Below are 15,570 nucleotides of genomic sequence, written 5' to 3' on the forward strand. Positions count from 1 at the left end.
CATTTTTTTCCCCATCTTTTCTGTGTCTATGAAGTCTAGTGGGATGGAGAGAGTTACAGGGACACTGAGAGAAGGAAATATTTCACAGATGCGGAGAACTCAAATCCTGGCACCTTGGTGAATGGGGTGGACTCCCCATCCGGTGGGTTCCTCATCTGGAGATGAAGGTCAGGATTCTCCTCGTGCAAACAGTGGCAGGCTCTCACACTGTACGTGTCTCAAGTGGTGGTAGTAATGCCTTGGATTAGCTGGCTCGTAAAAAGGGATAGATATTGTCTCGTAATTACACAGCCCCACGACTGAGCAAGCTTCTGTTTAAGTTCGGAGTATTTTGCAGCTTGATGAAATTCATGTAAATGATGCTCATCGAGTAGTCAGAGAGCTGAAATTCGGCAGCTGTCTCCTTTGTGCAGCTATTTTCAATAATTAATTGGCTATCCTTTGGCTTTTAATGGGGGAGTGGTAGCACTAGCTTTACAACTCCTAAGTTCAGTATGATCCAAACAAAAGCTGTGGTGTGTCCTTAATGTGAGAAGAGTCAAGTGCAGCCTGATCAGGCCAATGGGGAATAAACTGTGGTGGGAAAACTGAACAGTGGCTACTTGAATCGTATATCAGTTATTGTGGGGAGCTCAGAGCAGTTTATAGACTTGAGGGAATGTTTCTTTACCCTGTCTCTCTGCTTATCCACTGCTTTGGCCAGCACCTGAATGGATTATTTGCAATGAGGCACCTATGGAGGTGGATCTGACAGCTCCAGCATGGGAAGGACCGTGCCACGAGGCCATTAACTGGTTAAGCACCCAACGTGTTCCTCTCTACCTGTGTCATTTATGGGAATTCCTATCTGCTGTTTTCTTCTCTCTTGGAATATGTTTCCCTTCTAGGAAGGGGGTTGCTCTTCTCTCACGTAGCTGCCTCAAATGGTCGTGGATTGTTCTCTATTTTGGAAGAGATTTCTGTGGTGCTCGGATTATTCTCTAATAAAATAATGATGCATTTTTTTTTCCTGTTRTCTTTTCACAGTTGTTTAGCGAAAAGATAAGTGGGGCAGAAGGAACAAAATTAGATGAAGAATTTCAGGAGATGGAAAGGGTAAGGAAAGCGCTACTGTTTTTTCCACATTCAACTGCTGCAGAATCAAAGGTCTGTTTTTCTCCACTGCCTGTGCTTGGACAAGAGGTCTTTGGGGTTTAGTAAATTGTTTTAAATGCACCCCTTCCTATCTGATGTTTTTCCTGATAAAATCGAAGTATAGGGGCCAAATTTTCCTTTGCTACAGAATTATATTCATTAAGTTAAATAAGTGTTTAGAAATTGCTGCAGTTTGCTGTGGAAATGGAGGTATTTTTAACCTCTTGTTAACAGTGTCATCTATGAGTTAATCAGTATACTCCCAGATTCTGCTTTTTCAGCTTTCATGTGCTATTTCATTGCCCTTGTCTTCTTTCTGTATTTTTAATGTACATAGTAGACATAGGTCACAGCTTTTACTGTTGGCAGATTAAGGAAAAAAGTCTTGTGTGAGTGCATTTTCCAACACACACTTTCTGAATTTATGGTCTAAACAGGCTCCTAGATTTCATTTTCTTTGGCTTCAGAATAACTATTTGCTCCTCTGTATTATAGGGGGGAAAATAATGTGCAAGCCCTAAGGGAGGAAAGAGAAGCAATCCAAAAATGTGATTTTCATAGCATGTAAGATGCTATCAGATGGGAAGACAGTGCAAACTACTGCATTAAATGGCACTGACCCCAGGACTGTGAGCGAAGATATTTTCAGCATTTTGCAGCTCTGGAGAAAAACAGTYAGTGACAACTCTTGGGCTGCCAGGAAAGTTGTAGTCTGGGCTCTATAAGCAGTATTCTTGATTAATGGCTTTGAAGAGTAAGGAGATCCCTACATTTTGATACTAACTTTCTACTCTTCCTAGCACTATGTGCTAATTAATATATTTTGGTGTAGGCAGAACTGTGGCACAGCATTTTATTCCAAGTTATCATATTTGGTTTATTTTAAATAAAATTTCATAGTCAAGCAGAACAATATATAATGTCTACCAAGAGGATAAGCTTTCTAGTCATAGATTTTTTGCTATCTTTCTCTTACTTTTTTTTTTTTTTTTTTTTATAGAAAATTGATGTCACTAATAAAGCTGTAGCTGAGCTTCTGTCCAAATCCACAGAGTATCTCCAGCCAAATCCAGGTAAGGCAAGGAACGAATGATGTCAGGTTTTGCTGGATGTTATCCTGTTTCTCAGCAGTTCATCCCAGGTGGATAAAAGCTCAGAGGGTCATTGATGTGAGGCCCTTGGAAGGGCCAGACACCTCTCCCTGTGCAGCAAAGCTGCCATGTGCAGGGGCTGGACACATCCCGGCCCTTGGGCCTCCTGGGCACGGCAGCTGTGTGCACGGTGGGTCTGGGACGTGTGTTCCTGCTTGAGCTGGATTTCCTGGAGTGGGATGTGGATCCCTGAAGCAGAGAGAGCGCCAACGTTTTCTTCAGCAGATATTTAAAAAAAAAAAGCATCAAGTTTAACATGTGTAGTGCTGCTGTTGGGGATACTGCAGGTTGTCCGTTCATGGGGAGGTTGACTCTTGCTTTTCCACAGCTGTTGTCACCTTTGAGCAAAGTTTTTCTTCTTATGGGCTCTGCCAAGTGTCAGTGGCCTAAGAGTCCTAGACATATTAGTAGAGGTTTCAAATGCTGTTTTGAGTGGGGGGAAATGAAAGGCGGCCCACTTGCATATCCCACAGTGGATAACCGAGTTTATCTGCTGAGATAGATTCACTGTCTAGGTCAGCTGTTGGACCTGCGTTTTTGATGGGAATGGCCTGCCAGGCTTTCGTGTGGTTGTAGTCCTAGTGGCTTCAGGGAGAGCTGTGTGTTGAGGAGCCTTATGAGGTGCAGTGTCCTGGAGGAGGGTTTAGTGGGTCCTGCCTGTGTAAGGATGGCAGGAGTCAGTGCTTACCAAGGCCCAGATGGGTTACTCAAGATGCAACCAGTGACCATTGCTCACATGCCTCAGGAACAGCCTGACGAGGCTGTTGCCTGTGACTGATGATAGTAAGGAGTAGGTTGGAAAACCACTGTAGGAATAATCACCTGATTCTCTCATCCCCTCAAACAATAAATTGCTTTGTATGTATCAGGCCATTCTGCAGAATAAAGTCCTACTGTCTTGATTAATGAAATGAGGAAAATAAAGGCCTGAAAGGTGCAAGTTCTCAGAAGCAACAGTGTGGAATTGGCTTTGGTTGCACTCGTGTCTGTTCTGCATTTGCTTTCTGTGGAACTTGTAACAGAAGAGTTTGGTAACTGTCAGCAGAAGGTGACAAGCAGTCCCAGTGTAAATCTGTCCAGAGAAACGATGCTCCTTCAGGTGGGAATGAAAATGGTATCGTGTGAACCTTGCTGTCTAATGGAGTAATCTCTCAACCTTAGATTATGAAGTACTGGCTCTAAAAGACTTAAAATTCTACAGGCCAACAGTTGCTTAATGACATTACTTTTTAAGTGATTTATTGATTTAAATATATGTTTATAAAATGATGTTATAACTTGGTCATTTTTTCATGTACTTCTCAGCATACAGAGCCAAGCTGGGAATGCTGAACACTATGTCAAAGATCAGAGGACAAGTTAAAACCACAGGCTATCCCCAAACAGAGGGCCTCCTGGGAGACTGCATGATACGGTATGGCAGGGAGCTTGGAGATGATTCTATGTTTGGTGAGTTTGTGTATCTCCTTTGTGAATATTTCAGTATAATGTTTTCTGCAGAGTACAATTACTCAATGATGTAATGGATGTACATAGTTATTGCAGGTAAGAGGGAAAGTTCAAGAACTGTAATTAGGGAGTGATTGATACGATAAACAATACACTGTTTTACGTAAGCATCTGTTGCACATGGTTTTGATAATACTGTTATTAATGCTGTCTGACAGTTCTTCTTATTAAGATACCTATTTTAGTTTCTGAGTTGCCAAACCTAAATAATTCATGATGATCCTTAGATTCACTGTGTTTTTTTAGCTTTAAAAAAAAAAAATCTTGTTACTCTATATTTAAGAAGTGAATTAAGGGGGAAAAGTCCTGTAATTTACTTCTCAAAAAAAGACACTGCCTTTTTTTTCTTTCCCTCCCCACCCCATGATCTGGTGCCTCTGTGCTTTTGAGCAGTGCTTTTTGAATATATGTTTTGTCATTTGTATGAAAATCTTCTCCAGGCAGCTACGCTACAATTCTTTGGTAAATCAAATCTTACCCATTTTCTCTCAAAACACACTGGAACTTCACAGGCAGAATTTGGAGACRGGGCTGCCCTGCTGAGCATGCCTGGTGTGTAAGTTTACCTGCTGTGAATTTGCAGTYCCACTGCAACATGCCTTGGTGGGTGCTTTTTGATATGGGAGAACAAGAGAACCAGTGAGAGGAAACGTGAGAAATAGAAAGTCCTGGCCTGAGATGGCACCTGGACTGTTTCTTAAGATATGTTTCCTGTTTTTCTTTTACATATGTTCCAAGTAGAATATTTTTTACCACAGGCGTTGCACTACTGGATGTTGGTGAAAGCATGAAACAAATGGCAGAGGTGAAAGACTCGCTTGATATTAATGTCAAGCAAAATTTCATCGATCCTCTACAGTTATTGCAAGACAAAGATTTAAAAGAGATTGGGGTAAGTTTTCCTGGGTAGAGCTTTTCTTATCAAAAATCAGTCAGTGAAGCTCTAGTTCCCTGGAACAAAAGTTTGAAAGCACCAGCCCCATGAGCTCACTGTGCTTACGCTCGAGTGTCTAGCAAAACAGTGATGGATCTGCTTGAAAGCGGTGGCTCACTGTTTCTCACTGTTGCCTAATTTATTCAGTTTGCTTACATGATCGTTTCTGTACCAGAGAGATAGGAGAGAAAGTTAATATTCTTATCTGCTGCTATTTATTTTAACTTGTGTTTTATTAATTGCTGTGAACATGCTAGTGGGCTGTGATTTATACTGTTAGAACTATTACACTGCTAATTGTTTATTGTAATTTGCCCTCTCTGTTTACCTATTATAGAGGCTGAATTTGACTTTTGAAAAGGTTGTTCAGGGCAACCACTGAGTGATCTGAAAAGTGCCATGAGTGCCACGTACCACTCTGGGGAAAAATACAGGGTGCTGGAGAACACATTTTTAACCTTTAGAGTTTGTTTTTTCCATGCTTTTGTTTACAATACGGCAATGGAAAAGAAAGCCAGGCACTGCCTCTCTCTAAGTCTGCTGATTCCAATAGATAGGGTAACAAGCAAATTAAAACCTTGATGAAATGCAGAAATGGAAATTATTTTATTTGCTTATATGTAAAAATATGTGGAAAGCATAGCAATAAAAAGTCATGGTATCTGTAGCTGTCTCCTGTGATACACATAACTATTTTCACTTGTAGTTCTCCTGAACTGATGAAATATAATTATGATGAAATATGAGTTTATAATAATAATGGATTTCTGAGATTCCGTCAGTCTTTGTATTTCTGTGATTCTGCCCATCACTTCAATTCCATCATTGATAAATGAARTCTACTTATAAATCACAATGGATGTGTTTGGACCTGTCTCCATTTGACCTCTTCCTAAGCATTCTGTCTTATTTAGCATCATCTGAAGAAACTGGAAGGTCGCCGTTTGGATTATGATTATAAAAAGAAGCGTCTTGGGAAGATACCAGATGAAGAAGTCAAACTAGCAGTAGAAAAATTTGAAGAGTCAAAGGAACTGGCTGAAAGAAGCATGTTCAACTTCTTAGAAAATGATGTAAGCCTGTCCTGCTGCTTTATTTCTTGCTGTACACACGAGAGAGAAACGTGTGGGGTCAGAGAAAGCCTGGCCCATGCTTCACACTTGCAGGAGGCAAGGACTGCAGGGTGAGGGGGTGCTTCCTTCCCCTTGTCCAGGAGGGATGTAGTGTGTGACTCCCCTTCATGGGAGGGCTTGAGAATTCAGCAAGGTCTTATGGAGCGACCCAGGCTTGGACAAAATGGTCACAGAGCTCTCATGTGGCTTTGTCATCCATGAACAATGAACCACCTGAGAGCAAAGCACAGGGAGGTCTGTGGGAGAGAAAAGGTCACACCCTGGCACAGACTCGCTGCTTGAACCATGAGCTTTTGCCTCTGGGCAGCTGAGCTTATACATAGAACTTTGTGGCTGGTCTGGAAGTGGGAGATTTTGGAGCTAGAAATGACTGCACGGAGTTTGTATGGGTTGTGCTGAGGCAACTTGTCTTTGGCTCGCATTTCAAGTTCATCTTGAAACATGACTAAATGGTCAGCAGCTGTGGCCATTTGGGCCTCTCCTCCTGTGCACACAGAGAGGAATTGCAGGGACGTGATTTTTCCCACGTAGTTATGAGAACATCTAGGAAAAGAGTTCTGGAAGGAGGTTTTGTCAGTCATCTAGACCATTTTTCTGCCTGAAAGCAGGAGACCTGGCCTTCCTGACCGGTGTGTGCAAAGGTATGTTTATGTGGAAGATGAAGGGCAAAAGAAAATACTTTGGGTTTGCAGAGATCCTAATTGCAATGTCTTTCTCTCCTCAGTACCCCAGCTTTCTTCCTTGGTCTTCTTGCCCTGCAGTCTCTGCTTGCAGTGCCCTGGCTCCCAGCCACCTTTGCCAGGTGTCTCACCCAAACTCAGTCCTGATCCACATCTTTCTCAGGCTTTTTGCACAGCACTTTCCAAACCTCCCACGCAGACACTTATGCATGTGCTCCTTATCATACCCATCTTCTGCCTTTCCCACTTAGCCAGTCCCAGGCTCCTCTTGCTAAGTGGCTTTTAGTCACTCTTGTTTGTCTGGCTCCCACCCAGTCTCCTTCTCTCTTCTCCCAATTCCCACTTCCCTACCCCTCCTGGCTCTTAGTCGTCCTTGTCTGGACAGTCCTTGTCTATCCATCTTCTCTGACCACCCTGTCCAAAATCCAGGCGTTTTGTGTATTATGCTCAGCTGGTTTCCATTACTTTCTTTGGACTTTGATGGAGTTGTATCAGCTGTTGATTTGGGTCTGTGTGTTTCATTTATGTACATTGTGTGACAGTGTTTGGCTCTCCTGGACTCCCAGCAGAATTTCTAATAATCTTTCCGAGTGAGTAAAAGCAGACCAAGTATAGCACAAAACAGCCCCAGGTCCATGCAGAAAATATCTTCAGATACCTTCTTGTAGTCCAGTGTCTGAGGACGTAGTGCTGGAGCAGGAACTTGCCAGACTGCTTGAGATCTGTCCTCCTAAAATCATCTGAAAGGAAGAGGGCAAATCTGTTACTGTTCTATCTGTATTACAGCTTCAGCTTTTCAGTTTGCGTTAGGGGCATGAGATTGTTACTTGGCCTATAAAGATATTTTTCTTTTACCCTCACATTCAACTTTTCTCCAGCGTTCATATTCTTGAATGATTGGCTATTACTTTATGAATCCAAGCAGATAAATCATGTTTCATTTTTCAGTTTATAAATGCTGCCATCTAGTGAGGTAAGTGTGAACCAGTTCGGAATTGCGATTTGTAAACATCRTGAGTAAACACGAACGGATCTGAGTTAGAAGATGTGTCGTGGCTTCATTTCTCCCAGCCTTTCTGCACAGAAAAGCCCCCCTTCCACCTGCTAAGGGGTCGTGTCCTCTAACTGTTTCGGCCTTGGGGGTTGACAGGCAGCTGGTTTGGAAGTTGAAAGTAAAAGGGATTTGCACAATGTGAAGGGAAATGACTGCAGGACCCAGCCCTGAGTTAGTGAACTAGAAATTACACCTCAGTTTTGTTCCAGTTCCAACTGGCAGTTTCTGTGGTGGAAACACATAGGCTCATTTTCAATAGCCCCCACAAGGCATCAGCAATAGCAGGTCTGTTGTGAATGATCTTTTTGTTTATCCTTCAGCTAAATACCTCAAACTATTTTCCTCTCTGTATTTCAGGTAGAGCAAGTTAGCCAGTTGGCCGTGTTTGTAGAAGCAGCGCTAGATTACCATAAACAATCCACAGAAATTTTGGAGGATCTGCAGAGCAAGCTGCAAAACCGGTAAGATTGAACCCATTGGAACATTTTGAAGCTTTTTTGCARCAGAGGTTCATGGATGAGAAAAGATACTAAAGCAGCAGATTTTGTAGTAACATCTCACAAATACATGTCTGCTGCACTCTGCACACTAGTGGATTTTACTGCTTTAAGCTGTTTCCTCCTGGCAACAGGTGGCTGCACTGTGAGCCTGAAGTGCCCAGCATTTACCTGCCCAGAAAGCCCTGAGCGAGTGGAGATCCCCTGCTCCCTTTTACAGGGGTTAACTAGGACAGCCTCCATTTGATTGTAGGTTTAAATATATTTGCACTTTCTGAGCCATATTTTGGAAGCTTTGCTGAGAAATTGGCCTGTTTTCATGCGATTAGGGGGTATTCTGCAGCATTGTGAGGAAATTGCCAGCTGTCTAGGAGCACAATTGTGGTATAAAGCACTTGTGCAAGGCCCAGACACTTTGTGTCATGCTACCAGGAGGGGAAAAAAACCATGCTTCTATCATTAATTTATTATATATTGCTCATCAGAAGCAACAGAAAATGAGAGACCTGGATGACCTGAGTGTCACCATAGTGTAGTCCTGATATCCGAGGGACATTAACGTGGTGGGAGCAGCGCGCGGGAGCCGCCGGTGTCTGTCAGCGCTGCCCTGAGCAGYGATTCCGGCCGCTCTCAGCGGCGCCCCACGCAGGTGCAGGGAGAGCCCCTGAGCCCTCCGGCACTTGTGCTGACACTGGTTCCCGTTTGCTCTGAGCAGCGTGGGAGCCGCAGTCCCTGGGCCTCTGGCCTGGCCCGGTTTCTGCGTGTCTTGCACAGCTGAGCTTTCCAGACAGCTCCTTCCTGGGACTTCTGCGGAACCTCAGTGGCAGCTGCGGATGTTCAGCACTCCTTATAGCCAGGCCGTTAAGCTTTATTCCTCTGTCAACAGCATCACAGCATTAAGTGAGGCAGGGACTTGCTGAAATTCAAATATTGCATTAGATTTGAGCAGCTTTTTGTGAATAAATTGCAAGCTTCCCGAAACAACAGAAGGCTTTTCCCCACCTTTCAAATGCCAAAGCACTGCACCAGAATAGAAACCCCCTTTCTTCAAGTAAATCTATTGTTACTCTCCTTTATATTGCAGAATAAATGTAGCATCTAGTCGGCCTAAACGTGAACTTAAGTCAAAGCCTGTAATAACTACAACCCTGGAAATTGGTGATAATCAGCAGCACAATGGGATTGCTTATAGTTCTTCAATAAAATCATCAGGTAAGCCTGTGGCTACAGACTGAGTGTGTTGATAGACACTTTGCTGGATTGTTGCTTGTACCATGGGAATGATGGACCGTGAGGGATCAGGATCCAAGTATTTGGCTCCAGTTTGTTTCCTCACTTTGGAAATGGAYTCATTGCAGGATACCTCTCAACTCTCTTTTGCCATCTGAAATTCAGATGCAGAGCTCAGCTTGGCCTCTTAGGCTCTCTGTCCAGCCAGGATGGTGGAGGAGCGCAAGGAGGGGCGCTCAAGGAGAGCAGTCTCCTCCTTCCCAAGACCGGTGCCGGAGGTGGCTGGCAGACGTCGCCTTCGGCGCCTCTCCAGATGCTGATTTTGCTCCACGGTCTGTGAGACTGTAAATGATTAGCTCGGGATCTTAGCTTTTGGACATGTAAAATTCAGAGAGATGGCTCTGATCTTTACTAATTTTAATGGCTTTGATAAAATATTTATGAAGAGAAATGTTGAGAATAGCATAGGCTTTTTATGCCCTTTAACACACCTTAATGTCCCTTTAGCTCTCTAGAATATGCAGCAAAGTGTCTGCACTTGTGAGCTCTTGCAYTGTGGTATCCACTGGCTTGGAGCAGAATCCCGTGTTAGAGATGGGCTCTGACTCCACAAAGGATCCCCAGCTGATAAAAACCCTCTACAGTTGTGTGAATGGTAATAATTAGTAAGATTACTACACACCAAAATAGCTATTCCTCCTCTCACGAATAAAATACTTTTTTTCCATCTCCTTTAAGCCTACAGTGAGTRATGACAGAAGACTGATAACAAAACACAAAAGACAACAGTCAGCAAAGAAAAGAGTGTGAAAAAAGACATTTTTTCAGATTCGTAAGGAAAATAGAGGGAAGGCAGTGAGCCAAAGGCTCCCTTCACCACTTGGCATGAGATCTAGGAGCTGCTTCTAATGCTCTTTCTTTTCTTTTCTTTTTTTTTTTTTTTCCTTGCTTTTTTTCTCCTCATTGTCTATATTTTCTTCTTCCCTCTCGCTTTGTTCCTTTTAAAGATAGTTGGCAGAGAARTGAGAAGGCGAGTGAGCACAGCTTAGTCTGGAGCTTGGTGCTCCTTCCAGTGTCTTTTTAAGCGGCATTCTGCTTGTAGGATGCTGATATTATATATCTGCGCTCAAGGGAGCATGAAGCAGTTCTCATGAACTAGAACTGAAGGACTGAACTGAAGAGTAAACAGCCACTGTTCATTAAGGTGGGAAAGGGGTGAGCCATTTCCATTCGTTGTTTCCAGTCACGGTATATGGCATAAACCTCTTCCCTCTCAGTAAATGATGGGTTTTCACTCACTGCTTATCTCAGTAAGTGTCATCAGAAGGGAAGAAAAAGCAAACCAGCCATGGAAGAGATGAGAAGAGATGAAGGGAAGGCTGTGGAAGTATTTAACAAGGCTTGCTATGCTTAGCGTAGTTAAGAACATCAAAAGGATCTATGTTGGACTTAGCTCTTGCATACTTSTTTTTTCCTCCTCAAGAAGCTAGTGTTGTGGGTGCTCTTCTTACCATTSCAGAAGGTACAATCATCCGTGAAGTCTTTACTCCTCCTCCTCTTTCCTTTCTTGTTCCGTGCTAGAAAATGACCCATATGGATTTCTATAAAGTTACAGTGGGGCATATATGTCCTGYTTGTAATTTGGCGGACCTTTCAGTTCCTTTTAGAGTCAGAATTATGTAGCAGAATTGATTTATGATCTGTAGTCTAGAAACATGAACCAGGTGGCTCTAAACAAAATGCTCCTAAATGTTTTAAGGTCCCCGTCTGGTAGAGGGATCGTTTCGTGATCACCCTCTTTTTTCTTTCCGTTTAGAAAAATGACCTCTTCATCCTAAATGTACARGTACTTTGATGCTCTATTTCCCTAGTCTGCGTATTGTTCCTATCCAAGTTTAGGCCTTGTAATTTTCCCTGATCGTGTCACTCAGGGTGGGTAGTGTCTTGGTCTTGAGTGCGGCTACAGAAATCCCCGGGACAGCTCCAGGTGAGCGGGCTGCACTCAGCACAGCCACCACAGCCCAGTTCCTCGASTGCTAAGAGGCTTTTCCTGCTTTTTGCCATAGCTTTGTAAGCAAAGCATCAGCTCCTTGCAGCAGAMATGATGTTTTGCTTCACACAGCTCCTTAACACATGGGGATTATTTACTACTAATGACTTGCACACATTTACAAGGCTAGGTTCACAGAAACATCATTTTGATGGCCTGGATTATTTAGCTCCTTTGATTAAGCGCAGATAACAAATCTGTCTCTTTGTTCTAATTCATTGCCAGTCCYCCTTAATCAGCCGAAGCTGGGAGCATCATCTGGCTCATTTTAGCTCTCTTTAGAGGCTGTGTCACATTGTGCCTTTCCTTCTTTGTGTTTGTTGGGCTTTGACTAGGCAGTGATAGTTGGGTCTGGTTGCTGCATGTTGGAATCTAACCCAAGCATCAAAATGTTTACAGACAAGAGCTGTGACAGAGGTCTGGGCTTATCATGTGAGGAAGCCTCTGGTTTGTGGTTATGATCACAATTTTGCTACTGCCTGTGCACACGCTGGTGCAGAGCACAGAGGAGATGCAGGTGCAGACGGTTCCTTTTGAAAACCCTCACACTGAATTGCCCTCAGCTTTCAGTCCTGTTCTGCTCCAGAAATCACAGCCAGTCTCTGGCTTAATGTGCTCTGGGCTTTTCCTCAGTTGGTGCTCTCCAAGCGTGACCGGTCTAGAGACGGCTCCACATTGATGTGTCAGCGAAGGGGGACACTTCCCTGCCTAATGGCTGCAGTTAGGGCGGTCGGCACCATGTGGGAGCTTAACTTAACATTTCTCTAGCCGCTTTACACTGCAAATCTCACCCCCAGTGCAAGATGAGCAGCTATTTAATGGCTGGGAGGAGGCTGGAGACCAACGTGCTGGGACGCAGGCAGTGTGTGCATTTTAACATCTATCCAGGCTGCCAGACATTTCTTTTCTGTTCTTTTGAGCTTAAAATGAGCCAGATGTGCTCCAGCTCATCAGGTACCTGGCTTTGAAAAAAATCACTGGTTTGCAGCAATAACTTAGCCCCACCAGGGCCACTTTATTCAGAGCTCTGCCTTCTGCTGCCGACTCTTCCAGGGAGCTGGTACCATTTGAGCCCTGGCAAAATAAAAATACCGCAGATATTTCTGAAGATAGTTGCTGTTGTTTCTTGTCAGACAGCTCTGGCTCGGCAGCTTTTCTCAGCCTGGGCTGTTTCAGCAGGAACGTGCCCACAGCAGAGCTCCCCCCAGAGCCGCAGTTCGGCCYGTTCTCCTGCTGCTCCCTCCTTCCCTCCTGCCATTCTCTTCTTAATAATTTACTTTCTTACACCTTACCATGATTAGCAAATTAAAAGCAGTGCAACAGGCATTGTTTCAGAGCTTAGCCATTACTCCAGTACTGCTTTAGCAACGCTGTGCAGATTTTCTCAGAAATAAATTAGTCCTTAAGCTGACTGCATGACTAGCATGTGTGATAGCTTAGAGAGCCAGGATGAGAATATTTGGGAATTGCTGCAATGTTGCAAATAAAGTAACCAGAATAATTTAGTATTAAAGAGGTTTATTAACTGCTTTAATGTTAAGTACTACATGGTCCAAGAGTTCTTTGTCYTGTTGCATGCATTTTACTACTGTTTATGTGGGAGCAGCATGAAATCTTTTCTCCTCTACTTCCTTTATGAATATATTCAAATGACTTGCGCTTGGATATGCTCGGATATATTTTTAAAACATGTCATGGCTGAACTTCAGTTGAACTTCTGGCAAGGCCTTGCCCACAGAGCTGAGCTTTACTGTTTGAACATCAGCTTACTTTTTTATTTTATTTTCCTAAGAATAACTTACTGTTCATAAAGATGAATGAATTATGAATTTATGAATTCATAAATGAATACCAGCGTGTAGGGCTCTGCCCTGTAGGTGTCTGCCGGGGCGGGCTGCGCTGGCCCCTGCTCCCTSGTGGGTGCTGGGGCAGCCCCGGCAGGCCCAGGGCACTTGCTGGAAGAAGTGCCCATCGGCCAACGCTGCCCTTTTCCCACCTCTGCCCTTCGGCAGCGGTTGCTCCAACTCTGCTTCCTTTATTCCTTCCAAAGGGAATGCGGCTGGGATTCAAAATCCGGTGACATCTGCATTCCAGGGAAAAACTGAGTAACGCTTTGAATTCCTTACCCCAAATGTTATATTTATACACAGAAGAACTGGATGTTAATGAGTGAAAGCAATGCAGAAATTGTCAGAGAAAACGATGAGGGTCTCTTTGTGACAGGGCTACAGTTTTGCCCCATCATTCTGGTGCTTTCTGGCCACTGAGGTGCTTTGAAGCTCTTTTAATATTTTCTTTTCTGTCGCTGGGGCAGGTTCTTCAATGCACATGGACCAGCCTTGCTGCCAAGCTCTGTATGACTTTGAGCCGGAAAACGAAGGCGAGCTTGGTTTTAAGGAAGGGGACATCATTACTTTGACCAATCAGATTGATGAGAATTGGTATGAAGGGATGTTACACGGAGAGTCTGGCTTCTTCCCCATTAATTATGTTGAAGTGATGGTACCCTTGCCTCAGTGATTGTGTCATTAAAGCTGTGAACATGATTTCATGATTGAAATGGATTCACAAATGTTCTATCAGTGTGGCATTCTGTGAAAGCCTTGCTCTTTGACTGACTTACTGACTTTTGTATGCGTCTTTTTAAAATGTATTTATTTTATATTCAAGAAACTTTTACCCTCCCTGTCTTCAGCAACCTGCAAAAAGACCCATGCCCAGTTTTTTTGCTTTGTGCCTTGAAGATCACTGTATGAAGTGTTTACTGGTAGCTCACTGTTGCTCCAAAAATGCATCTCTCTGCTATTATTGTATGTGAGGTTTTTTTTTTTTAAATCTTTGGCTGCAATGATTTTACTCTTGAAAACTATTTTAAAGAAATACTGTATATGAAGCTAACTGTAACCAGTTCCTAAGTTACTGATGTCCTTGAGCTTTTCTCACTTAYCACTCTGTAATTTATTGTGAACAAGTTAATCCATGTCTCAAATTGTATGTTGACAAAAGGCAAAGTGGTAGTTGTCAATATTATGATGTTGTTGTACTAAGTACAAGTTCTCAGMATTGAAAATTCCTATAATTTACTGACCAAACTTAATAAATATTTCTGTGGGAAAAGAACAGTGGTTGCTGCTTCTCTTCCTGTAGTTCTGGCAGTAGTTTTTGAGCTGAGAGTCACTTTTCCTGTGGAATAKATCAACTTTCAGCAAAGAAAACAATGCTGCATTAAACATGGAGGAATACAGCCAAACTCCTACTTTTATGACCCCTCAAGCCTGTAGAACTTTTAACAATCTTGCTTTCTCCCCCCAGATTGCATAGCGTTCATGATCTCTCCTAACGTTTTCTTATCCTTCGCTATAAGAGGGGGGGAAAAAAAGATCTGAACTAAGTGCAAACTGCTCCTAGCTCTGCAGTTCCACAGTTGCTATTGAAGGGGTATCACAAGTGGTTATTGTAAATAAATGAGTCAATACACTTCTTTCTTTTTTTTCCGAAAGGGATGCAGGAGAAGAAGAAAGAAGATAAGAGAACAGGTGGAAAGATGCAAGTACTGTAGCAGAAAGACTCAGCCTTCTTAAGTACTATTAAAATCAAGATATAAGGAATTTGGTTTTCTTTTAGCTTTCTCCTGCTTTGCTCAGTAGAAACAGACATAGTAACAACTGGAGCAGTCAGCAGCCACCTAGGAGCATATTCTCTTTTGCCTGTTATTTTCTGGATAAGACAGAAGAGAGGAATGAGGAAGGAGCTGATCAATTCATGGACAAACTGGCTTGAATCAAGTCTCAAGGGCTAAAGCTTTACTGGGTTCTGTAGCCCAACAGAAGCAGCATTCCCTAGGGAAAATGCAGTTACTTTTGCATGGAAGAAGCATAAAGCAGCTGCCTCCCTGGCTGACAAACTCAAGTTTCACAGGTTCTTTCAGCTCTGGGCTAGCACCTGAGGCTGCCTCATGCTTGCACTGTGGCCACAGAGAAGCAGGACCTTAATCTGTGCAGCTTTGCCTACAGAACAACTGGAGCTCTAAACTTGCACCTGCTCATGCAAGGAAAGACATTTCTAAGACCTTCTCCAGCTTTATAGGTGAGTGCTTAGTAATTATTTGAGCAGTAGTATAGAAGGTAACAGATCCTGACCCAGTTTTTGAATGAGACTGGCTCTGAGGGTCTGATCACAAGGCATAGCACCACTCAAA

General features: G+C 43.2%; 1 protein-coding gene across 1 annotated transcript; it reads left to right on the forward strand.

Moving 5' to 3' along the window:
• Positions 1 to 1,029: 1,029 nt before the first annotated feature.
• Positions 1,030 to 14,399, forward strand: SH3GL3 (SH3 domain containing GRB2 like 3, endophilin A3). Its single transcript, XM_026045671.1, has 8 exons — positions 1,030 to 1,095; positions 2,135 to 2,207; positions 3,591 to 3,734; positions 4,553 to 4,686; positions 5,643 to 5,801; positions 7,953 to 8,056; positions 9,177 to 9,304; positions 13,687 to 14,399. Exons 1-8 carry the CDS (start codon positions 1,087 to 1,089, stop codon positions 13,890 to 13,892), a joined length of 957 nt encoding a protein of 318 aa, XP_025901456.1. The 5' UTR covers positions 1,030 to 1,086; the 3' UTR covers positions 13,893 to 14,399.
• The last annotated feature ends 1,171 nt before the right edge of the window (positions 14,400 to 15,570 follow it).

Source organism: Nothoprocta perdicaria, unplaced genomic scaffold (assembly GCF_003342845.1).
Source record: "Nothoprocta perdicaria isolate Ctin4 unplaced genomic scaffold, notPer1 scaffold_41, whole genome shotgun sequence".
Lineage (NCBI taxonomy): Eukaryota > Metazoa > Chordata > Aves > Tinamiformes > Tinamidae > Nothoprocta > Nothoprocta perdicaria.

Bases quoted from the DNA above. Each gene is read 5' to 3' on its own strand.
- SH3GL3 (XM_026045671.1), top strand. The intron at 8,057-9,176 runs GTAAGATTGAAC...TTTATATTGCAG, and splicing joins CAGAGCAAGCTGCAAAACCG to AATAAATGTAGCATCTAGTC. The intron at 9,305-13,686 runs GTAAGCCTGTGG...TCGCTGGGGCAG, and splicing joins TTCTTCAATAAAATCATCAG to GTTCTTCAATGCACATGGAC.